The sequence below is a fragment of the Petaurus breviceps genome, unplaced genomic scaffold (genome assembly GCF_028583685.1).
Source record: "Petaurus breviceps papuanus isolate PSGF00001 unplaced genomic scaffold, PetGlider_PUasm1.0 90897, whole genome shotgun sequence".
Taxonomy (NCBI): domain Eukaryota; kingdom Metazoa; phylum Chordata; class Mammalia; order Diprotodontia; family Petauridae; genus Petaurus; species Petaurus breviceps.
In genome coordinates, this window is record NW_027187374.1 from 7,563,713 (window position 1) to 7,590,908 (window position 27,196).

The 27,196-nt window shown below is 36.5% G+C and overlaps 1 protein-coding gene across 5 annotated transcripts in view; it reads right to left on the reverse strand.

Annotated features, from left to right (window-relative positions):
* TMEM50B (transmembrane protein 50B) overlaps positions 1-27,196 on the reverse strand; it is a 54,435-nt gene that overhangs the window by 22,458 nt on the left and 4,781 nt on the right. For all 5 annotated transcript variants that reach the window (XM_069074930.1, XM_069074927.1, XM_069074929.1 and 2 more), the window contains exons 2-5: positions 9,581-9,719; positions 4,377-4,489; positions 3,593-3,660; positions 338-430 (exon numbers count right to left, since the gene is read on the reverse strand). In XM_069074930.1, the coding sequence (XP_068931031.1) occupies positions 338-430; positions 3,593-3,660; positions 4,377-4,489; positions 9,581-9,679 (373 nt within the window). In that variant the 5' untranslated portion in view covers positions 9,680-9,719. The remainder of the gene's footprint in view (positions 1-337; positions 431-3,592; positions 3,661-4,376; positions 4,490-9,580; positions 9,720-27,196) is intronic.

Sequence of the window (27,196 nt, forward strand, 5' to 3'; positions counted from 1 at the left end):
GAGGGAGAAAAAATAAATGCGTGGTAAGTGAAAGGAAAAAAACCCTTAATTTTATTAAAGATCATTCTACACATCTTTTAGGAATTACACAGCATTTCTCCTATTTCAGACAGAAAGTGAGACAAAATTTAGTACCTTCCTCGAAGGATATAGAACATGTAAAAACAATCTGATTCCTGAAAATTATCAAACAAAGTTTTTAAACTTAAGTACATATTTTCCTTCACACTAAATTTAAAACAAATTTTATAGTAGGTGGTTAACAAATTAAGCCAAACTAAAGATGATTACATTATCATTTATTTAAAAAAAACTAACTAGGAAGGAATGAACTTACTTTGAGTAACATATGCACCAAAAAGAATCCACATCGAAGCAATAAGCGAACCAAACATCAACATGAAACCAATGAAAAGCCAAACTCGAGCACCTGTAAAGATGATAGGATTTGTCATTTTGTTTACTTTCATGTTTCTTCTAGGATCTTGGAAATAACATACACTCGGTACCACTTCAGCAGTCCCAAAATCTGCTTTTCAGCATCATCACCTACTATTGTACACAGGTGAGAACTGTAAAAATACACAAAAAGTTCTCTAGCCAGCTCAAACAGCTGTCACAAATCCTGATTTCCAGAGTATTAAAGATTAAAAGCAATAAATTAAATTGGGGATCAGAAGCTGCTTCTAAGGTATGCATGACTACAGCCAAGGAGGAAATGGAAAATTATAGAAAGCATAAAGATTTTTAAAAGTACAGCAGATACAGTCCATTTAGTGTAGCTGTAAAGTAGCTCTAAATACCTGAAAAATGCCACCCAGTACAAATAGTTGATACTGACATTAATAATCCCAAATCATGAAGAAAAGATGACATTATGTTTGATACACTCTATTTCACAAAGAATTAGTATATTTCAGAAAGATTCTCTTCAAAACGGTCTCTCAGCTTTGCTGCTAACAAATACCAAACTTCCAGCCTTCTAGAAAATTGAATCATCCCAAATCACTCACTCCCTGACTTAAGTTCAAATCCCACTTCAGACAATCATCAGGGTGATCCTGGGCAAGACACTTACTTCCCCTGTGCCCCAGCTTTCTCAGCTATAGAGATCACAAGATCACAGGATTATGGCAAGAATCAATCAAGATAATGCAAGAAAGGAGCTTTGCAAACTTTAAAGCACCATATAAATGTTAAAAAAAAGTTATCACTGGAAGAAAGTGCCAATCATATGTATCATCATCGTCACATGCAACTCATTTTGGATATTTTACTATCTATTAATAATAACCCTGTAAAGGAGACTAGTAAAAGAGGTATTACTTCTCACTTTACAAATGATTAAGCTAACTGTCAGTGGTTAAATGAATTGCCAAGGGCACAGTCCATGTCAAAGACATGACTTGATCTGATGTCTTCTGATTTCAACTGAAGTTTCTGACACTGAAACACACTGCTGACTTCCCAGCAGCTTCCTCCCTTTTCTTTCTTAGATATTACCTTAAGCAAAGGAGGAACATTAGGAAGGCTGAAAGTTTAGGGATCATTCCCAGGGAAGTTAGATTAGAAAGTACCTCTCTTTTTTACTTCCTTTATTTAGATTTAAACAGAGAAGCTAAGCTTTCAGGGTTCTTTTTGTCCTACCAGGAAAAAAAAAAACTAAAGTGCTGATTAGGCAGCTGAAACAAGGCTGAATAAAATTTAAGCAAATGCAAAGAAATTTTCAAAGTATCTCATCCCTTCCTTCCTACCTCAAATTCCCCAAACAGCCCCACCAGAAAAATAAATAAAAAATAGATAGATGATAGACAGACAGATAGACATATAGATAGACAGATAGATAGATAGATAGATAGATAGATAGATAGATAGATAGATAGATAGATAGATGGATGCCCAACTATCCAAGACACTTCAACAATACTTTAAAGAACTATAATTTTAATGATGGTATTCTCTCAAGTGCCCTATAGTTTAGCACCTCTGTTCAAGAGTGCCTACAGCCAAAAAGTCCCTCAACCTATGACCAATACATTAATAAGTCTCTCAATGTGGCTAAGTTGTATCATAAATGACAAATATTTAGTTGGTCGGTCAGCAAGCCCATATTCTAAATCTTCATAACTTGGAAGATATTTCCATAGCCTTCAGAAACCTAGGGTCATTTCCACGCTGTGACAAGACATCACAGTAAAACTTCAGAAGATCCCCCAAAATAAGCCATGTCAAAATAAAAACACTACAAAACAAAAACCTTTCCACAAAATGGAAAAAAAAATAGCCTAATTCAATCATAGTTCTAGGGTATTCAAAGATAACAGGGAGAATGGGTATCTGCTCAATTTAATTCACAGCCATTTCAAAAACTGGGAATGCGATTATGGTTCATTACAATGAAAATCCACTACGATGAAAGCATCAGATCCCTAGAGAAGCTTATTATTAAAAAAGTTAATGTGGATTAAAAATAGTATTACTGAGTGAAAATTTAGATATCCCCCAAAATATTCAATCAGCAAGTACTTATCAAGCACCTATGATTTGGCAGGCACTGCACTCAGTACTAGATAGATACAGAGACAAAAATGAAACAGTCCTTGCCTTGAAGAGTCTTGTATTCTAATGGAGTAGATTAAAGTGTGAGTATGTATAGTATATAAAAAGTAACTGGCAGGTGGGAGAGAGTTAGCATCCGGAAGGGAAGGCTTCATGTAGAAGGTGGCACGAGCTTGAGTTTTGAAGAAAATAAGGTGTTCTAAAGAGAGATAAATGAGGAAAGAGTCCACACTACAGGCACAGGGGATACCAGGGCAAAGTTATAGGGACTGGAGATAACATGCCATTTGTGAAGAATATCAAGAAGGCTAGTCTTAGGGGCGGCCAAATGGCTCAGCGAGTAAGAGCACCGGTTCCAGTGTTGGGATGACCTGGGGATCAAATCCAGGCTGAGATACTTAGCACCACACCCAGAAATAACTGGCCGTGTAACCTTGAGCAAGTTACTTAACCCCAATTGCTTTTTAAAAAAAAAAAAAAAGGCTAGTCTAGCTGGGCCACAACATGGAAGCAGAGAAGTTATGTACAACCAAAAATAGCAGACTAAAAAAATACAACATACACAATTAGCATCACAGACAAGACGGCTTGAATATGCCATTCATTGCTCTCTCTATATATATATTATCAAAGTCTTTGGATAATTCACGCAGTTGATTTTAAAAAGTTATAGACTCAATCTTCGAATATGCTAGTTACCAAACCCAGCTAAACAACCTACTCATGGGGCAAAATTAAAAGATAAACACAAAAATTCGCCATCACACCTAGAAAAATAAGTCAAAGCCTGAGTCCTATTAATTAGTGTATTACATACACAGGATAGCATATTATCACAAAAACAAATTTCTCAAAAAAATATTTTATCTTTCTAGAGTATTCAACCTAAGGTAAGACTATAAAAAGCTGTAAAGATGTATTTTGGGACACCAAAATGCATAAAGGACTGAGCTACTGTAGTTTAAGGCATACTTTGTCAGTTTTTATTAATTTATAGTATACTCAAGAGTTACCCAAAATTGATTTTACCTACCTGTTCTTCCTAAACAGCCACTTTCATAGCTATCACCTCTCACTTGTGCATTTGACACAGCATTTATCCTAGAATACACACACACCAAAAACACATATGAGCCAAAGGTTTCTGTTTTTTAAAATAAATTACCTTCAAATTATACACTTTCTTTGAATAACTGACCTGCTGTCTAGCAAGAAAACAAGTAGGCAAGTGAACACAGTTTTTGAAACCACAAGTATTCTGTGGGTAGAAACACTGCTTTATCTTATTCCTAAAGGACACTCAGAACACACACACACACACACACACACACACACACACACACACACACACACCCCTCCCTTAAATTTTTACCTACTGTTTGTTGATATGTCATGAATCAGGACTCAGTTTCACTATGTAGTCGTCTTTTTATTTTTATTTTTAATGAAGTCTATATAGCAGTGTTAGATTAGGCCAAGGCCACCATTACTATTGAAGAGTACCCTTCGGGTATTGAAAGACAAGATTTTTCTGAATAATTTTGGGACTTCAGGAAAAAATTCAGGTAATAATTTTACACGAAAAAATGTTTTAGAACTCAGAAACATGTATAACAGGCCCACTTTATTCAGCTTGAAGGATAACTTTTCTTCCTACTTAAGTTAGAACAAAGTACAGGATCTAATGTTATTACTTCTTTTTGGAAAACTTTATATTCCGAGTGTTTCTCATTTTCCAACATTAAAAAGCAAGACATTATATTACCTATTCTAAGAAAAATTATAATCTCAATTTTTAGAATTACCTTCATACTTACATGAAGAAAGCTAATGTGGAAAACACTCCACATGTGTGAAATGCATGGTTCATTTGTTCTGGTTTAGGATATACCACTGCTGCATCAATCATTATCCACCAACCTGTAAAAAACTTCAAAAAACAGCCAACATAATGCTTATCTATTAAACCCTGGGACTATTTCTAATATTCTCAGGACCAGAATTAGGCTCAATGAATACAAGGACTTAATTTAATTTTTTGTACTTCCTCCTATCGCTCCCTTCCAGCTTAGCATAATGCACTACAATTCAGTTTACTGATAAACTTTTCCCATCTCCTTTATTAAAATATTTCTATTATGAATCTTTCGTAAAAAAAGGCAAAAAGTAAATTTTTTATTTATTAAATTTTTGTTTATTACAATTTTTATTTATTTGTAGTATATGCTATTATACTACTATATATATCACTATTATATATCATATACTATAAATATATGCATATATTTATAGTATATGCTATATGTTTTTACTGGATTTGCATTTTCATCAGCATAGAAATTTTCACCAACTTAACCTATAGGATCATACAGTCAATGTGTCAGAGGTAGATCTTGAAGCTAGACCTTCCTGACTCTTAAAATTCTCTAAATACTACATTATGCTTCCTTTCGTGCTACCTATATACAGCTTTTAAAAGTTTTGAAGACATGTAAATCTACTTATAAGGATATTAGGAAAGGGGTAAAAATTAATCAGTACAGCTTCAACTCTCTTGTTAATTTAAATATATCTCCCTCTTCCCCGTCTTCATTACATTCTGACACTTCTCCCCTAGCCTACAAAAACTAAAGGGGGACAGTCAATGCATTCTATAACAAGAGAAGTTTGTACACAGTGGGAGGACAGCACGTCTTCAGAGTGGTACTGCTGCCTTATACTACCTGACATTTACTGATTGCTGTCCATTCATCTGTACAATCAATAACAAATACTGGTTTTGCCAAATTATAGGGCTTGAATATTACAAAATACTTAGAATTTAACAAACCACCACTAATCTATTTTAAAAGTTTTTCCATCAAAAGAAACATTATAAAAAAAAATAACTGCGTATTATGTGACCAAATGATCTTGAAAATATTTCTTTTAGCAATGATAATTTGTTTTTAACACTTGGTATTTAATTATACCACAGCTACTTAAAAATTCTTTTGAATCCTTGTTCATTTCTTCATGATTTTTTTTATTTTTATAGTCCTGGGTTTGTTTTGGAAGTATATTCCCACGTATGTTATTTTAAATATTATTTCATGCAAGTCTTTCCATGTTTTTCTAAACTCATTGAGCTTATTTTTTTTTTTTTTGCTTTTTGGAGGGCAACCAGGGTTAAGTGACTTGCCCAAGGTCACATAGCTAGTTTTTGTGTTAGTGTCTGAGGTTGGATTTGAACTCAGGTCCTCCTGACTCTAGAGCCGGTGCTCTATTCACTGTGCCAACTTAGCTGCCCCTGAATTCTTATTCATTTCTTACGGATTTTAATAAGGTTTTCTGAATACAGTTTGTTTCCATCTTGCTCAAAGTGCCATAGTAATTTCTAAAACTAAATGATACTATTGAGTTCCGGTTGTAAGATTATAGTTCTAAATAGCTGTGATATAATATAAAACATGCAATCTCTAACAAAGGACTTGAAAACAAGATATAGAATTAACATTCCCCCTAAAATGAGTAAGAATGAGGTTCTCACAGATAAAATTCTAATGAATAGTATTACCTACTATGATAAATACTGGGGATGCAAATACAAAAGTGAGGCACAGTCTGTCCCTGATAGAGTTTACATTCGACTGATGCATTCTAATAAGGCTTAGATAATTTATTTTGATGAGGAAAAAAAGACATTTATCTAAAAAACCAAATACAATTCACCAGTGCAGTGATTTGAGACATACAAAAACTGAAAAGGGCATACATAAGTTGTCGAAAAAGACTACAAACATGGCATATTTATGTAAGAATTACTGTTAGCCTCAAGAAAGCTAAATCTCAATATGAAAGGGACCTTGAAGAAAATCAAGCAATGTACAGAACTTGTTTGAAATGGGAGGATGATAATCAAAGGCAAAAAAGACATAATTACTTAATTTTCCCACTGTTTTCCTTACAAGCAAAATTAATTTTTCATCAGGCAGGAAAGAACAAAAAATAGTTAAAAGGAAACAAATACCTAAGCACAGAGTAAGAAAGAACTTAACTAGTTGCTATTCTTAAAAAGAATTCAACTATAGCAAATGCAAGAGGTACACTAGAACCTGACACAGAAAACAAGTCCTAATGAAAAAGGGAAAGAAGGTAGATATTTCAAACCATGAGCTTAATGAAATTATTGATAACATTCTGAAATAAACTATTAGTACTAAATTGAGGGAGCAGTGTGTGAGTACTTAAAAGGAAACTGATCATTAAAAGTCCAAAATAAGAATAAAGTCATGCAAATCTTGGCCCCAGAGAAGAAATGAGTTAATGAATCTGTCTTTTAACTGGGAAGGTTGGGAACTATGAGCAGAAAATGTCACATATAACCAGCAGACTCTGATTGTAAATGTTTTTCCCCCCTTGGTTAGCAGAGAAGGCTCATGGTTGTTAGAGGTATATCAAGTAATTACTGATGTGCCTTTGGTATTCCCTTGATTGATAGGCCAAAGGACTACCAAAGACAGAGTTAACCAAGATTTCAGTAAATCATTCAAGCACACAACAATATAGATGAAATTGGAAGCAGCTGAAGTATTAGCTCTAAGCAGTACTGATGGATGGATGAATGAATGAATGAATGAATGTCAACATACAGATGGGTTCTTAAAGTGTAAGTATCCCAAGGACTCTTGATACTGACCCTATTCTATTCTGTACATTTGTCAATCATTTATTTGGATGATTAAAATAGGTATAACATTTTATGAAATTTACACACAATACAAAGCTGAGATTAAAAACTAATATTAACATATTTTTTCATTTAACAATAAAAGAATACACATGAAAAAGACTTTTCAAAAACTGGAATAATAAATTTAATAATTAAGGAATAAATGTAAAGTCCTACACTTAGGTTAAAAACAATCTACTGTTCAAATTTAATACAAAACAAAGGGAATGTGAACAGAAAGTGGTTTTTGAGTAAAAGACATCAAATAACATAAAATGTTATTATTTGTCACCAGTGTGGTTTGGTATCAATGTGATCTTAAGCTATATTAATTTAAACAGAGTGACAACCTATAATGAGCAAGAGGAAGATAAGCAGATTGGTGAGGGGATTCAAAATCATGCCATATGAAGACTGGCTCCAAATGCCTACTAGATGGACATCTCATACTGGATGTCCCATAGACATGTTAAACTCAACCTGTCCAAAACTAAACTCTATCCTCCCCCTGCCAAAAAAAAAGTATGTCTCCCCTAACTTCTCCACAATGGTGATGAGGGTGCTACCATCCTCCCAATCACCCAGACTCACAACCTAGGGTCATCCTCAATTCCGAACTCTGTTCTCACCATTATATCCAATTTAGTGCCAAGTCCTGTTCATTATACCCTCACAACATCTCGGTTTTTCCATCTTTTCTCTTCTGACATTGCCACCATGCTGGTACAGGCCGCCATCATCTAACACCCAGAGTATTGTACTAGCTTTCAGGCTGGTCTCCCTGCTTCAAGTCTCTTTCCACTCTAGTTCACCCTCCTCTTAGCTTAGTCATCCAAGTGATCTTCCAAAGCTCAGGTTTGACAACTGACAAGGTCAACGACGACCACCTTCCATTCAAAAAAATCTTCAATGGCTCCCTTTTACCTCCAATTTCAAACATAAAGTCCTAAAACCCTTTATAACTTGACCCCTCCCTTTCTAACTTCCATTCTTCTTAAATTTACTCCCCTCCATATACTTTATAATGCAGTGACACTGATCTCTTTGCTGTTCCTCACTTGTCAGAAATGTCTTCCCTCCACATCTCAAACTCCTAAATTCCCTGACTTTTTTCAAATCTCAGCTAAGGCCCCACTTTCTTTATGCAAGAAGACTTGCCCAATACCCTTCATGTAATGCCTTCCCTTATGAGATTACCTCCAATTCATCCTGTACACATCTTATTTGTATATAATTGTTTATACACTGTCACTTTCATTAAAATGGGATTTTTTAAGTCTCCGAGGGCAAGAATTGTTTTTGCCTTTCTTTGTATCCCCAATGCCTAGCACAACTAAACATTTGATAAATATTAGCTGCATGAGTAGTTGAAGAAACTAGGCCTATTTAGTTGGAAAAGAGTCTTCACATATTTAATGGTAATCATATGGAAGAAACAGTAGACTTCCTGGCTAGGAAGGCAGAAGTGAGCCCAGAGTAGACATTATAGTAAGACAAATCTGGAAAAACATCCTAAATGTAGGAGGCACAAAACAAAATGGACTACTTTGGGAGAAGAGTTAGCTGCCCATCTCTGGAAATATTAAATATGAGGAACATTCAGATAAAATTCATAATCTGGGTAGTTGGATTAGATGACCTGGAAAGTCCCTTTAACTCTTAAGATTTCTATTGGAAAGCAAAAGATGTCCTGCTAACTATGCTGAGAAATATTGCTGGCTTCCTTAACACTTGAAAAGATCTATAATTCTTCCATTTATATGGATATTCCTAAAATCAAAACAAATTGTAAAAACTCTGCAGTCTTCATGAATTGCTGTAGCCAAAAGAGTCTGTCATTCCTCATGTGATAAACCTCTAAATACTGGTTTAATCTCAAAGCCTTCCCAGGTTGATAGGACCCTAGCAGGTTCCATTTAGCCTTTGTGTATTCAGGAACACCAACAAAGTAAAAAACACTGGAATAGGAGTGGCTAGGTGGCTCAGTTGAATAGACCACTGGCCCTGGAGTCAGGAGGACCTGAGTTCAAATCTGGCCTCAGACACTTAGCACAAAACTAGTCATGTGACTTTGGGCAAGTCACTTAACCCCAATTGCCCTACCTAGCCCTTAAAAAGCAAAAACAAAACAAAACAAACACTGGAATAGGCCTTTAGTGGAAGTATATGATTATAGAAACAATACTTTAAAAATTACAATGACATTCATAATCCAAAAGCATACCACAAAATAGAATTGGTTTTACAATGTAAAAAGAGAATCAGAAATAATACTATATTAACCAATGTTTTTTTTTCTTGATGACTTACCAGTACACCTGCTACCACAGATGCAACTGCATTTCTTCTCTCACTCCAATCAATGCATTCACATTCTGGCCACCGAAAATTATCTAGGAAGCCTGCCATTTCTATTTCTTCTGCATGGATTTTTCATTAGATGACAAATCTTAGAAATAAAGAAGGAAAGAAATGAATCCAACAAAGAATGTAAAAGAATACTCTTTAACAACTTTTTGTTCAAATCACATGTAAAAACAATTTTTAACTTTCATTTTTTTAAACTTTGAGTTCCAAATTCTCTCCCTCATCTCTTCCATCCCTGAGAGGCAAGCAATTAGATACAGATTATACATGTGTAGTCATGCAAAACATACTTCCTTATTAGCCATGTTGCAAAAGAAAACACAAACCAAAAACAAGACCAAAAAAAAAAAGAAAAGAAAAATGAACAAAGTTTTAGAAAAAACTATGTTTTGATCATCATCCTTTCTCTGGAGGACAATAGCATTTTTCATCTTAAGTCCTTCAGAATTGTCTCGGATAACTGTAATGCAGAGAATAGCTACATCATTCACAACTGATAATCATACACTATTGCTATTACTACATACAATGTTCTCCTGGTTCTGTTCTCTTCATTTTGTAACAGTTCATGTAAGTCTTTCCAGGTTTTTCTGAAACCAACTTGCTCATCATTTCTTACAGCACACCATTTTATCACAATCATATACCACAACTTGTTCTGTCATTCCCCAACTCTCAGGTATCACATCAATTTCCAATTCTTTGCCACCATACACACACAGAAAACTTGCTATAAATATTTCTGTACAAAATGGTCCTTTTCCCTTTTTTATGATCTCTTTAAGATAGTACAGCCCTCCAGGTATAGTTCCAAATTGCTCTCCAGAATGAGTGGATCAGTTCACAATTCCACAAACAGTGTTTCATATCAAACTAATTTTCTCACATCCCCTCCAACATTTGATATTTTCCTTTTCTGTCACATTAGCCAATCTGATAGCTGTGAGATAGTACCTCAGAGTTGTTTTAATTTACATTTCTCTGATCAGCAGTGATTTAGAGCATTTTTTCACATGACTTTAGTTTTTGGTTTCTTCTTCTGAAAACTGACTATTCATATCCTTTGACCATTTAACAAATTGGGAAATGATTCGTAGTCTTATAAATTTGACTCAGTTCTCTATGTATTTGAGAAATGAAGCTTCTATCAGAGAACTTTGCTGTAAATTTTTTTACCGGTTTTCCACAAAAGAAAACTCTTTATGATTTTAGTTCTTATGTTTTGTTCCTATTATTAAATAATAATTTGAGTTAAATAAAAGACCACAACATAAGATGTCACACATGTTACATGACTGTGTGAACCAATACTATTTTTAGTATCTTTAAGGGAGAAACAGAAAATTACTTCAGGTTTATTACGGCTAGAATTTTCATGATGAACAAAAAGAAGTTTTATAGAATGACACTCTTTAAAATGTGTATTCGACACTTTGTGGGGATACCATAATCTTACTGATTTAAAATATCATTATTATTATTACTGCTTAAAGACAGTGTAAGAATATTCTGCTATGAATAATGCTTGTGGGAACAAAATAACTTCCAGAAACAATTAAATACCTTATGCCATTAGACTCCTAATTCATAAAATGGTATTGAGACACTGTACAGGCATTGTAATTTTTAACTACAAGAATTAATAATTGTGTACATTATTCAAAATGTACCTTCAAAAGATAAGCTGGATGAACATGAAAAGTTTCTGGCATCTGTCCTCTAATTAGCAATACCCTTAAAAGAAGTGTTTAATCAAGGGGGAAAAATGCTAATAGTCACCAAAACGAGAGAAAAAAAGGAAAAAAAATGGAAATAATTCCAACCCAACAAGCATTTATTATATCATATGCAAGGCACTATGTTGAGTGTTAAAGATTCAAAGAAAAAAAACTTAAGCTCAATGTGTACCTCCTGCAGCAACATGTTATCTATGATCAAAAATTCTCATTCTTTTTGTACAACAAAACCTTATCCCTAGAAGCTTTAAATAATTTCACAAATAATCTTAGAAGAGACAGTTGCAAAGCTAAATTCCCAGATAGGTTGAAAATGCAACTAACAATCACACTGACTATGCTTTTTTTTTCCTTTTTGGAGGGCAATTGGCATTAAGCAACTTGCCCAAGGTCACACAGGGCAAGTTAAGTGTTAAGTTAAGTGTCTGAGGCCGGATTTGAACTCAAGTCCTCCTGATTCCAGGGCCTATGGTCTATTTACTGCACCACCTAGCTGCCCCATGACTATGTTTTTTTAACATACAAATGGAAAGTAGACATACAAAGGTCACAGCAAATGCATTATTGTTTACTTTAGTTTCTTAATTGTAAATAGCTCTAAGTATATGTTTTCTTTATCTTGTTTGCACTTATTAAAGTAACCTGAAATAGCTGACAAAGTACTATGTATGTGGAGTCAGAAGAGATGTGAAATTTCAATTCTGACTGACACTTAGTAGCAGCTGAGTGAAACAACAGGCAGTTAGGTGGCTTAGCAGAATAGAGTGGTAGGCCCTGGAGTCAAGACCTGAGTTTAAATCTAACCACACACACTCACTAGCTCTGTGTTGCTGTGAAAATTTATTTAATCTCCGACTGCCTCAGTTTCCTCAGCTCTAAAATGAGCATAATAAAAGTACCTACCCTCCTGGGACTGTTGTGAAGATCAAATGAGATAATACATGTAAAGCACTTAACACAGTGCCAGATACACGATAGGAGCTTAATAAATTCTTGTTCTTTTTCCCTCTTCCTATGTGACCATGAGCAAGTTACTTAATCTCAGAACCTGTTTTCTCATCTGTAAAATATAAACGATTACACCTCTAGTACTCTCCCTCAAAGGATTGTTGTGATATAGCTATAGATACATGCATATATCTATATCTACCTATATGTGTGTGTGGATATATACACACACACACATATATATAGTAAAATTTAAAACATGAATAGTGGCAATTTTACTTTTAAAGAAAAATTTAATTCTGATTCCATTCATTTGAAATGTTATCCAAAAAGTGAGACCTCTGCTTCAATTTACCATTTCCACCTGTGTTCAAATTTGTTGCATAAAACTGAAAGATTTTGATGAAGCTTGTAACACTATTCAATAGGAAAGTAGTTACTTATTTGAATTTTTTAATATGTCTGCTTTCGTAAAATAATATGGCAAATGAGTTTTCAATTCATCTTAAGGGAAAAAATAGGACTGAAATCTGGTTCATGAATAAAAATAGAGTATACCCAGATTTGTGTGATCACATGATGAACAAGATGTAAGCCTAGACCTTTTCTATAATCTTTAAAACTTCTCAATCCTCTCTAAAATAAGAATTATGTATAAGATATGAAGCAATTTCAGCTCTCTTCTAAAGGTAAAAGATACTGAGAATACTACTGAGGTAACAGCAAAAAATGCTAACCCCTAATGCACTCAGCACTTTCCCCTCTCAAGACTTCCCCCAAACTAGCCACTTCTCTTATAGGGTATAAAAGCCAACCAAAGGGCTTGAAACAAAACTCTGACTCCTCCCCACCTCCCTCACCCCCCACCTTCAACTTCACTCCAGAGAGCTTGCACTGCTTGGGACAACAGCATGGTATGAATTCTACTACAATAGTACTCAACCAGAGAATGGAGCAACAGAGGGAACTAGGGAAAAGGTGTTAGCATGTGTATGAGCTCCATCAGGCCAGAAGAAAAGGAAGCTGGCTTCTAGATGAGGCCAGTTCTATTCACCTATAAGCACAAAAGAGGTATTTAAAAATCGGAAGAGAAATAAAATGGAAACCAAAAATCTATAAAAATGACACATGAAATATCATAACAATTCAGGGGAAACTGTGGATTGGATTAAGAATTGTATATAGGCCCTACCTTTTGACATATACACTGTTATGAGTCCTTGGGCAAATTACTTAACCTCTCAATGCTCCCAGGCAACTATTACACAGTTAGAGACAACTTTCTTACTGAGAGTTCAAGTCCAAAAAATTAAGAAGGGAAAAATTACTTCGTTATCTTCTCCCCAAAAAGGGTTCTTTGATTACTCCTGTCAAAACAGGGCTTGGCTTGGCATCAGAATGTGAGAATTTAGACAGACAAAAGAAATAGAAGCACTGTGTACAAATGATTATAGTTAATGTAATGGGAATGGGAATTTGAGTATCTTCCCTGCCCTTTAATAGACCCAGGGGGGAGTTTGAAGACCTCCCCTGCTTTGAAAGTAAACTCTGCCCCCTAGAGCCCACAGGAAGCTCCCCTGCTGTGAAGATAATCTCTGCCCCCTGACAGGCTGAATGTAGTCACATGGAGCCTGTGGTGGGAAGAATTTGCTGAGGAGAAGCAGAGTCCACAGAGAAGCTGGGAGACCTCGAGTCTGACAGCTGGAGACAGTTGCAGACAGTTGGGGACAGAGGAGGAGTGCATTAAAGAGATGGAAGTTTTGTGAGTAAATATTGATCTTGTATTAGTTTGTGGGAAGGCTAAAGGATGCTGTGGCTCAGGATTATTATGGCTTGTAAATATCTTTGGTACTTCGGCTTACTGGTTTTGGGATTCGGTTTTCTGGTGTCTAAATAAATCCTTCAGCTTTATCCTTTATCTGGAGAGTTCAGCATATTTTGCGATAGGTCATGTGATACTTATAGTCCCCATCTCTACAGTGATCATGGGCACTGTAAATATTGCACTGGCACTACAGTTAAGAACTCAAAATGTGTGTTAATTAAAACAACTCAGTCTGGCTAGAATAGAGAGCTCATGGGTGGCTAGGTGACACAGTAAATAGAGCACTTGCCCTGGAGTCAGGAGGACCTGAGTTCAAATCCAGCCTCAGACACTTAACACAAATACTAGCTGTCTGACCTTGGGCAAGTCACTTAATCCCAATTGCCCTACCCCTCCCACTCCAAAGAATAAAAAAAAAAAGATCAATAACTTCCCTTAAGCATGCAAAATGGATAATTCTGATTACATTAAACTGATAAGTTTTTGTACAAAGTTAATGTAACCAAGATTAAAAGGGAAGCGAAAAACTGGGTAAGAATTTTTACAACCAGTGTCTCTGATAAAGGCTTCATTTCTAAAATATACAGAGAACTGAGTCAAATCTATAAGAATACAAGTCATTCCCCAATTGATAAATGGTCAAAGGATACGAACAGGCAGTTTTCACACAGGAAGAAATATATATATATATCTAAAGATATCTATAAGAATAAAATGCTCTAAATCACTATTGATTAGAGAAATGCAAATCAAAACAACTCTTAGGTACCACATCTCACCTCTCAGATTGGTTAACATGACAAAACAGGAAAATGATAAATGCTGGAGAAGATGTGAGAAAATTAGAACACTAATGCATTACTGGTAGAGTTGTGAAATGATCCAACCATTCTGGAAAGCAATTTGGAACTATGCCCAAAGGGCTATAAAATACCCTTTGACCCAGCAATACCACTTCTAGGGCTGTATCCCAAAGAAATCACAGAAGTGGGAAAAGGACCCGTATGTACAAAAATATTTATAGCAGCTCTTTTTGTGGAGGCAAAGAACTGGAAATCAAGGGGATGCCATTGGAGAATGGCTAAACAAGTTGTTGTATATGAATGAAATGTAATACTATTGTGCTATAAGAAATGAGGAGCAGACGGACTTCATAATAACCTGGAGAGATTTATATAAACAGATGCTGAGTGAGAGGAGCAGAACCAGGAGAACACTGTACATAATTACAGATACATCATATGTGTGATGACTAACTTTGATAGACTGGGCTCCTCTCAGCAAATCAAGGCTTCAAGAACTCCAAAAGACTCAGGATAGAAAGGTCTACCCACATCTAGAGAAAGATTTTACGAAGTCTAAATGAAGATTGAAGCAAACTACTTGCTTTTTATTTTTCGTTTTGTTTTGTTCCTTCTTTCTCATTGTTTATTCCATTGGTTGTAATCCTTCTTTACAACCTGACTAATGTTGAATGTGAAGGTATTTATAGAACCTATATCGGATTGCATGCCACCATAGGAGGGCAGAGGGGAGGAGAGGGAAGGGGAGAAAATTTGGAACTCAAAAGCGTGTGGAACTGAATGTTGTAAACTAAAAATAAAATAGATAATAATTTCAAAAAAAAATAACTGCCTTTAAGCAAATACAGGACAGGTCAGAATGTCTAGGGGAGAATTAAAAGTTAAAACAAAACAGAAGTTAAAATCTAATGTCAATGTTCTGACATGCAAGTTCAATTTTCATAAAACAGACATATAGTTGTATAAATAATCAATTTCTATATGAGTAAGAGATTAAAAGACATTAAAAGAAGACTGCAAATTGATTAAGAGCAATTAAAGTCCTGTTTCATTACACACTGGAGGAAAGTCATATGTAATCCATGACTCTTCCAAAAGGACAATCCAAAAGCCCTTCCAAGCCCTTTGTGGGCTCATATAAACCATCTTCCACCCTGGGATATCACCTCTTTGGCTTTTGTCTCTTACATGGAGTTTTACCCCAGGGAAATCTCCTGCATAAAATGTTGGACATGGCTTGTGGGACATTCAGGGATTAATTCACAATATATCTGAAGAAGGGGAAAAAAAACCAATGGCACAGAAAAAAAATCTCAATATTTAGTAATACTTAAAAAGAAAAAGTGACCACAACCACAACCAATCAATATGCCACTTTCCCATCTATATAAAAAGTATGTTGAGTAATTAATACACAATGTGGGTAATAATATGGAACAGGAAGTTTTTCACAAGTGACATCAATAGTAGACTATCTTTACTATCAGGTACATGACTGAAAAGTAAATCCCATGAGGTGGGAGAAGGCTGAGACAACTATGCAATCCAGTCCCAAAGATATATCCATCATCAAAGGAAGGAGTAAGAAAGTGATAGCAAAACATGACGGGAAATAACTAAGACCATCATAGTTTCAACAGGAAGAAAATATAATAATCCATCACCCCGCGGCAGCTACGTGGCCCAGTGAATAGAGCACCAGCCCCAGAGTCAGGAGGCCCTGGGTTCAGATCCGGCCTCAGACACTTAACACACACCAAAAAAAACTAGCTGTGTGACCTTGGGCAAGTCATTTAACCCCAACAGCCCTCCAAAAAAAGCAAAAAAAAAACTCTAAAAAAAAATTCCAGAGGGGGAAGAGTCAAGATGGCAGAGTAGAAGCAGGACTTCCCCACTGCTCTGGCTTCCACCTTCCCCAATCCACGTAAAAAGGAGACTCTGAACAACTTTGGAGCTGCATAACCCACAAAATGACACAGAGAAGCTAACCTCCTGCTGAGGATAGCCCAGCAGGCCAGCAGGAATCAGCCAGCACAGTGCTCTGGGAGCCGAGCCCAGCCCCGCCAAGACTTTAGCCCCAGGGCGGATCTGACCAGCTGCCAGCAGGAGGGACTCCAGATCTGCAGCAGCTGTGGCCTTTCCAGATTTATCAACACATAGATGCGAAGGACAAAGTGAGAGGTCAGTGCAGTCTGGACTTTGGGACCCAGTAAGTGGGAGTATGTGGCTTTTGCCCCTGGGGCGAGAAGCCAGCACAGACAGCCAGCGCCATGTGGCAGCTTCAGCTCCTGGCCTGCAGGGTGTAGGGGGACCAAATACCAGTCTGAGGGGTAATCGCTCTTGCTTTAAACCTTTTTGGATCTGGATTACAGTCTAGGGTGGAGGTCCTGGGGTGTGTGTCCAGCTTGCCAGAGTGTGAGGAGGCCTCAGAGAGGGCTCCCTTCTAATACCTACGGCAGCTGAGAAAACCCCAGCGTTTGGGACAAAAGCTCCCCTGTCTGGTGGCAGAGTCCTGTTGTGGCAAAAAGCCCAGGGGTCAAGTGACTGAGGGGCAACATGACCAGGCAAAGGAAACAAAGCAGACAGAAGATTCCAACATTACACTCCTATTCTGGGGACAAAAAGGAGCAAAGCATGGAACAGGAAGAAGACAGTGAAGTCAGAACTCCTGCACCAAAAGCTTCAAAGGAAAATACAAGCTGGTTACTGGCCATAGAGGACCTTAAGAAGCAGATAAGAGAAGTGGAAGAAAAATTGGGAAGAGAAATGAGAAGAATGCAAGAAAATTACGAAATGAGAGTCAACAGCCTGACTGAGGAAAATCACAACTTAAAAAAATAGACTAACTCAAAGGGCAAAAGAGGCTCAAAAAGGCAATGAGGAGAAAAATACCTTAAAAAGCAGAATTTGCCAGATGGAAAAAGAATCTCAAAAGCTCAAATGAGGAGAATCATCGCTTCAGAATTAGATTGGAGCAAATGGAAGCTAATGACTTTATAAAAAATCAAGATGCTGTTAAACAGATCCAAACAAATGAAAGAATAGAAGGCAATGTGAAATATCTCATGGGAAAAATCACTGACCTGGAAAATAGATCCAGGAGAGATAATTTTAAAATTACTGGACTACCTGAAAGCCATGATCAAAGTAAGAACCTAGAAATCATCCTCCAGGAAGTTCTCAAAGAAAACTGCCCTGATGTTTTAGAACCAGAGGGCAAAAGAGAGATTGAAAGAATCCACCAATCACCTCCTGAAAAAGATCCCAAAAAGAAAACTCCTAGGAATATTATAGCCAGGTTCCGGAATTCCCAGATTATGGAGAGAATATTACAAGCAACCAGGAAGAAACAATTTGAATATTGTAGAAACACAATCAGGATAACCCAGGATCTGGCAACTTCTACACTGAGGGATCAGCTTGGAATAGGATATTCCGGAGGGCGAAGGAGCTGGGATTAAAACCAAGAGTCACCTACCCAGCAAAACTGAGTATCATGTTTCAGGAGAAAATATGGTCATTCAGTGGAATAGAGGACTTTCAAGCATTCTTGCTGAAAAAAACAGAGTTATTTGAATAGAAAGTTTGACATTCAGATACAAGAAGCAAGAGAAGCATGAGAAGGTTAACAGGGAAAAGATATCATAAGGAACTTATCAAAGTTGAACTATTAACATTCCTACATGGAAAAAACAATAATTGTAACTTATGAAACTTTTCTCAGTAGTTGAAGGGAATAGAAATACATACATATATATATATATATATATATATATATATATATGAGGTATATGGGCATATGAATACATATCTGAATATATGCATATATGTTTACAGATATACATAGATAGGGGACACAGGACCAAATTAACAGGAAAGGATGATACTTAAAAGGTGAAATTAAGAGGTGAGAGAGGAATATAATGAGAGGAGATGGGGAGAGACAGAATGGGGTAAACTATCTCATATAGAAGAGGCAAGGGAAAATGGTTACAATGAAGGGGAAGAACAGGAAGGCAAAAGGGAATGGGTCAACCTTATTCCCACTGAATTTGGCTTGAGGAAGAAATGAAATATATACTAAATAGGGTATCTCACCCTTCAGGAGAGTAGGGAGGGAAGGGGATGATGGAAGGGAGGGCAGGCTGGGAGGGGAGGGAATTTGGAAGCACCCACTTTTGAAAAGGGACGGGATAAAAGCAGAGAATAAAACAAGTGGGAGGTGGGATAAGAGGGAGGGAAATATAGTCAGTCTTTTACAATGTATCTACTATGTTATTGTTTTACATTAGCCACACATGTACAACCTATACTGAACTGCTTATCTTCCCAGTAAGGGTGGGTGACAAGGGAGGAAGGGAATGAATCTGGAATTCCAAGTTTTAAAATCAAACATTCAAATATATATGTGTATATATACATATATATATATATACTATTATTAATACTATTTTACATGTAATTGAGAAATGATATACAGGCAATGGGGCATAGACATCTACTGGAAAAGTTGAAAGGGGTATGGGAAAAAATATGGGAGAGCGCAGATTGGAGGAGAGTATATATCCTGTGGGACTGCTATTTTGGGGTGGTGGGTAGGGGAAAAACGGGGAGAAAATTTGTAACTCAAAATCTGACGGAAATGAATGATGTAAATCAGAAGTTAATAAATGTAGCAGCAAGCACCCCAAGCACGTCCTCAGGGTTTGCTGCCCATACAGGTTCTTGGATCTGCTTTGTTAAAGGAAAGCAACTCAAAATGGGTTAACAAGCTTACTTTAAACAGTCAGACATATATCGTTTACCTTATTCAGGGGAAAAAGGTCAGCACCCCAACTTCAAAGCATACAGACAGAATTATCAAGACAGAAACAGATCAAGTAGACAGCTTTCCAAACTGTCCAACCATTACATCCATACCCAGTCAACATCTGGGTTTCCACATCTGGGTTTTTCAAAGCCGGGGGACTCTCAACAACGGCTTCCCAGAATTCAGATCAAATCACAGAACACTTCTCAAAGTGAGTCCAAAAACAAAGCTACACATCAGGGCTTATATAGCCTTCTCCTGGCTCAGAGAATGTAACAACCTTATTGACTCACTGGCCAATCAAGAAGTATCTACTGAAAAACAAGCCTCCCCCACTCCAGGCTTCAGGTGCACATTAGCCTAGGGGCAGGGAAGATCTTCAAAATTTACATTCTTATTACAATAAAGCATTAAAAAAATCTTAAGGAGAAATAATACCTATGCATCTATTTGAAAAATTGCCAATTTTTAAACATTTCAATATCTTCCATATGTGTCCTTTATTTTTACAAAACACTTTTCAGCAATAAAAATACAAGTGCCAAAAAAAAAAAAATCCATCACCCACCAGATAAATCAATAGATGATATTAAAATTAAGATATGTACTAAAACCTCAAAAAGATTGCAAAATTCTTTAAATTTTACAATATATTGCACCTGATTGATTACAATAAATGCTACAAAATATATATTTACAATAAACATACAAAATAATGGAAATTGAGCCAATGCCTGATAAAACAAAAAAAACTCTACAGACTCTCTGAAGAAGCAAAAGAGAGAATCAATATAAAATACACATATCCTAAAATGAAGTACACACAATCTGTAAGAGAAGCAAAAAGCAATATTGTTAAAAGAATACTGGATCCTCTACACAAGATAAAGTCACTGATCTCAAAGAAAAGATGCACAGAGACACTTTAAGTAACCTAAGTATTCCAGAAAAACATGATAAATTTAAAAACTTAAGTATTATATAATGCAGTAAATGACAGAAGAAAACTGCCCAGAATTTGTGAATACAGAAAAAGTATCAACAAAAGAATCCAAAGACTACCTTCCAGAAATAAAAAGTCTATACTTCAAAAACAATGTGTATTTAAATTTCCAAGGACAAACAATTCCAGTGACAATGAATTTTTTCAAGCAGCCAAATGACCTTCAAATATAAATTAAATTTGAATAAAACAAGACTTATGTACCTATTAGAGACCTCAGTAGGGAATGAAATAATATAGTTCAAAAAGCAAAGATGGTCAATGAAACCCATATTCTGAAAACCTAAGGCTAATTGATAAATGAAAAAAGATGGATATTCAATAAAGGATAGGAATGGTAAGACATTCCTGTTTAAAAAAAAAAAAAAAGACAGGCAGAATATCTGACTTGAAAACACCCCAAATAACTGAAATAGTAAAAAAAAAATTCAACTACTAATAAATAATGAAATAAATTATTCTATTTCTAAAGGGTATTTTTTAGAACATAAAAGTCTGGGGGTTTTAAAAATGAAATCATTGGGGCAGCCAGGCAGCAGCACAGCGAGTAAGAACACTGGCTCCAGTGGAATGTATATCTACCTATATAAGGAAGGTATATGGGCATATACATAGAAGGTCTCCAGCTCCATTGAGTGGATCTTCTCTGAAGGATTTTTATAACATGAATAAGAATTTCACTGCATGAAAGGGTAAGGATGGTTTGTGATCTCCACTGATGGAGAGAATGAAATGAGCATGGAAGAGTGTGATTCACAGATTCAGTGAAATATAAACTTAAGACAATGCAACACTGCCTAACAAAGACTTCTGCTTTGGACCTCATTCAAAAAAAAATAAGTACTAGCAATATTGTCATAGCTGTCTCATGGAGTTAAAGCATTATTTTATCAATTAACAAGCATTTATTAAGTCTACTGTGCACCAGGAACTGAGATAAGCCATGGTGACACAAAGATAAAAATGAAAAAGTCCCTACTTCCAAGAAGGGAAAGACATAATAAGTAAACACAAAATAACATAAGTATATATGTACATATACACAAGAATATATAAAACAAACCCATGTTAATTATGAGGGAGTATCAGGAAAGGCACAATAACAACAAGATTCCAGTAATCTTTCATTTAAGTCACTTTAGGAATATAATCAGTTCTCAATTATCTGATTGAAGACTACTGGTTTACTGCTTTAAAGTTTTCTTCTTTCCACTAAGCTGGACCAGAAATAAGTCTAAGCATCCAAACCTCCTTCAAAGGATCATGCCACAAAGACCACAACTTCAGTCCACTTGGTTAAAGGGTTTGGGTTGAAGACCCATATATTATACTATCACTTGCCAATAAAAGGAAGCACATTGGGGTAGCTAGGTGTCAAAGTGAATCGGCCCTGGTTCAGGAGGGCCCGAGTTCAAATCTGACCTCAGACACAACACAAAAACTAGCCATATGATCTTGGGCAAGTCACTACCCCAATTGCCCTGCCTTCTCCCCTCCAAAAAAAGAAAAAAGAAAGTATATGATCTATAAATTGACTTTGAGAATTCAGGAGTATCATTTATCAAGGGAAACAGTAAGCATTTGATTTGGGGCAAAGCAAATAGTATTAATCTCCATTATTACCAACTAAGGTACTATACACGCATGTAAGTTTGTGTGTATGAATGTACACACAAAAGGATACACATATATGAAATTGCCTTTAAAAAAAAGTGGCACTGCTTTCTGGAGTATTTATAAAGATGTTATTTTGATAGTATTATATTGTTGTGCCTGGTTTTCCCCACAAACCCCCCTACCTCAAGGAGGTGAGCTAACTGCCAGGTCAACTCCACCCTCCCCCACTGGGTCTCCACCCTTTTCCAGTCAGCTCACCTGCATAGAAGTGGGCAGTCTTAGGGAAATTTAAGGTGTACTGACCAAACACTGCTTACATAAGGCCCCCTTTATAAGCTGAGGTCTTGCCCCAGATCAGGGCTGTTGCTGGCTGCTGCTACTGCTGTAGCTGGAACATGTGGTAGTAACTGCTCAGCCCGACATGTGGCCTGATCAGCCAACATGGCGTTTTAATAAAAGGTCCCTTCTAAAATTATTACTTGGGTCTTGCTCAGTTAAAAATCCACAGCACTTGGAGGCCCCAGCAAGATAGATGGCATTCTGTGTTGCTGTCCAAGGCCCAAGATCCTCGGCCTCAGGGGATGGAGGCCACTCAGCTTTGACTTCCTTGAGCAGCTGGCATCTGAAATTTTCTCAGAGCTCACAACTCAAGGCTGAGAAAGTCCAGACCATCCCCTGACATCGATTAGATCACATTTCAGCTCTTTGGACCTATGTCAGCCTCTGGAGATGAGTGGTTATCTATCTGTTGTGTTTGTGTGCTTGCCTTTCTGTTTGTCTGTCTGTAACTAACAACTTCTGTGTTCAAAAAATAGCCAGGGAGGGGAGGCCAGGTAGTAAGAGCACCGGCTCCAGTGTCAGGACGACCTGGAGATAGAATCCCGGGCTCAGACACTTAGTACCCACCCAGAAACACCTGGCCGTGTAACCTTGAGCAAGTTACTTAACCCCGATTGCTTTAAAAAAAAAAAAAAAGCCAGGGAAACTGTTAGACTTCCAGCTTTCTCCTTGTCTTCCCTTTGGAGGAAGAAAGATAAGAAAAGGGGAGGGGTGGGGAGGAAGCAGCCCTGGCCACTGTGTGGGGAGCCAGCAAGATTTTGCTGAATAGGAAGAGCTCTCGGCCTCGGGGGTAGGCATCTGCTCACCCAGATTCCCAGGGGGACTAGCCCCTGATGAAGTTCCAGGGCCCCAGGTCTCCAGGAGGGAAAGATTGCACCTGTTTCCCAATTTCAACCAGCTCATTTGACCTTTTGTATATTCAGAAACTCAAAATAGGAGTGAATCTGTTCTGTTGAGATTTGAGGACTAGACGTAGCCGAAGCACTCCTGTACCTCAGCCTCCAAGCAAACTCAGGACACTGGGATTTTGCTTGTAATTACTTGTAATGGCTCCAGCTGGTACTGCTGGATTTTGTCTGTCTTTCTATATGTCCTATTCATTTGGGGATGGTAGAGTTTTGTTTTGAGCTCCTTAGCTCCTCTATGAGCCAAATGGCTTGTCTGCATGGCAGCAACTGGGTGGGCAGGGCGGGCCAGCCTGGCTCCCGGGTCAGGCCGAGCGGTACTGACCTAGGCCCACCCTGTGCTGCTGCTGGCTCCAGCTGGAGGTGAAATTGCCCACCCCTAGAAGGAGCTGTCAGGAAGGAGTTCTCCGACCACTGAGGGGGGTGGGGTTGGGATGTTCATAACCCCTCTCTCGAGAGGAAATTGGGCTTTCTGAGATTGTATTGTGTTTCTAAAAGTCTATTTACCTAAGTGAACTTAAACATTTTTGAAGTAGGAATAGTATTACAGCTATTTTTAAAAAATCTGAATTTTGTATTGCATGTGTTTTGGGTTTTTATGTTATAAAATCTGTTAAATTAAAATTGTATTTGGGTTACAAATAGACAATAATAATGCTGATATTTTATTTAAAATTTTGGCTATTATGAAAATGTATACAGTGCTTTAAAGTTATAGAGTTATAATTTATTTCCTGTGTAAAGTGGTTTGGAATGAATTTACCTAACGAGCAATGGGATAAAAGCAACTTTTAAATACATAATGCTTGGGACATTGTACATTTCTAAATTATGTAATTTGGAAAAATTATGAACTTTGATGTTAAAAACAATTTTCTTATTACTACTCTGAAGCTGTTGAGTCATCTAAGGATACAGATATATGTTAACCTGGATGTGTGTAAATATATGTGTTGGGAAATTTATATTAGGAGCATTTTTACACCAAATTAGTTTTGGGGAATTCCCATATTTGAAGGTTTATTATATTATTGCTATTGTTATTTTGGAAAGGCTGAAACTGGGTGGTTCTATTAGAATATTTAGCCCAGCATATTTTAAAATGACCTGAAATGTGAGCATGAATGGAGAACTGAATATATATGTAAATTTGTGGATATTTCATTTTTAAAGGCCAAGGGTATTAGAACTCAGAAATGTATGGTTATATGATCAAAAAGGTATGTGTTAATTTGACATTTAAGAAATTGATTCACTCTATGGCCCCACAGAGTTTTAATTATCTTAGTTTGCTGTCCAGTAAGGGTATGGTGGAAGAATCCACACCAAAATCCCAATTTATGGGACTAAGATAAATGTAGAGGTGCTTGGCATTAAAAAATCTCTTTGAATGAACTCTCTTTGTAAGCTGAGGTTAACTGCTTTTTGTTTGTCAACCTTATGTGAAATCTTTCTTAGGTGTGAAGTTTATGCCAATGATTATGGGATGAACAATTTTCTGTGCAAAGCAATTTGGAAATTACTAAATTAAGACCACCAGATTAGTAATTACTTGATTTTGGTTTGAAGTTTAAATTTAGGTACATCATAATTTTTTATGATATTGTTACTGGTAAACATTTGTATTATATATGTTATAATAGAAGCAGTTTCTCATACTCTAAATGCTATTAAATAATTATACTGTCAGAGGAACAAGAAAATGATGGTGAATGAAGTACTCTGACATCGTCAGAGTATCAGTTATAATATTCTGAAATGTAATTTAAGAAATCATACACTTTTAAGTTTTTCTTTGTTTTATAGGAAGTTTCAATTCATAAATCAAGTATTTACAATAGCATGCTTGGGAAAAACTACTTATTGATAATTATGTGAAGAAAAGACCCTGTGAATCCTCTTCTAAATTTTGAAAAACCTAGAATATGGAAAAGAGGGCTTAGGTGTCCCTGGAAACAATTTGTGGGCAAGGTCCTAAACTCCCCCCCCCAAAAAAAAGTGGGGGTAGGGGAGTTAGGGCTTGTTTTAGTTATGAAGCACTATATCTTTTATACCAGAACAAGTTTAATTATGCAAAGACTTTTAAAGATTTCTGGTCATTTTATCAATTATGTATAGATTTTGTAATATTCAAACTTACCGTGAATTTTCTGAAGTTTCTAGATGGGACCCTGGGATTTGGGATCAAATTAAGAATGGAATCTCTACATTTGTGAGACCTGGTAAATCTTTATTGGATTGCAGCCCATAAAAATGCTCTAAACTATGATTGGTGAAATTTGTTGTTTAAGGTGATTTTTTTCCTTCTTTAGCAAATTTTTTTTAGCACATAGTCAGCAAAAGATGTAGTTTTTTTGTTAGCTTAGTGGAAAATCTAATATTATTTCTCATCTAGAATTAGAACATGTGCAAAAAGTTATGCAAACTACTTAAGATCATTTTAACAGTTTTCAACTAACTTTCTTCATCAAGGTTTATTAATGAGATTGTAAAAGCAGAAGAGATCTGGCTGTTTTGATCTGAATTTGTAGTTATTTCATGTTCTAAGCAAAAGTTACCATTTGTAACTGAAAGTATGTTAAAGATTCAATTTCTGAATTATCTCTTTCTTCTAGAGTGAATATAATCAGAGGATAAACAAACTTTGTGAAACAAGGATGTATGTTTACTATTCAGTTTACTATTCAGGTTCAAGTCAGAAACCACTATTGTTTAAGGCAGTATAGTTATGTAGTGAAAGAATAACTTATTAAGTATCTTGTTTATGTAGTTTATAGAAATATGGCAGAAACTGAAATAGTTTGAGTAATGGATTATACTAACCCATCCTAACCCCACTTCTGGTCACTTTCCTCCTACTCCTTTTTGGTCCTTGTTTAATCTCTTTGCCAGATTTGTTTCTTCTAGGCTCAGCACCCTTCACTTGCAGATGTCATCTCAGGCTGAGTACCCACTATCCTGAGACCATGGCTCCTCACCCCCTGGACCTGGCTTTGGCCACGTTTTAGCCACTGGCTACAGACCTAGCCCCATAAGACAGATCTACCCAAATGATTTTGGATCCTAGCTGTTTAAGGGGGGAATGATCAGGTGCTTGGAATGATGGGGTACTTGGATGGCCCTATCTGAAGGACACTAGTCCATATTTATTTGCTATTTAATAATTTGGGGGACTGTAAATTTTACTATTTTTCTAAGCCTTGATTACAGGAGTTGTCATTAAAGCTGATAATGGGATGGCAGAGGCTGCAGGCTTCGAACTGTTCAAGGTGGATGTCTGTGCTTGGAAAAGTTTGGGAACAACTTTAGATACTGCCCAGGTGGGATCTCTCTGACTTTATTTCCCAATTGTGCCCTTTCTTTCTGAAAAGGAAACCTCCCACCTATTTATGCCTAAGCCTTGCTTTCAGCACCTGGTGCCTATCTGAATGACTATCTTGAGATTACTCATGCCTGGACTCAAACAAGGCTAAGGAAGTTTTCCTTCTGGCAAGGCTTATGACATTGTCCCTCTTTTTATTCTACAGCAAATTCACTGAGAAGTAATATTCAGGACCAAATAAATGAATAATT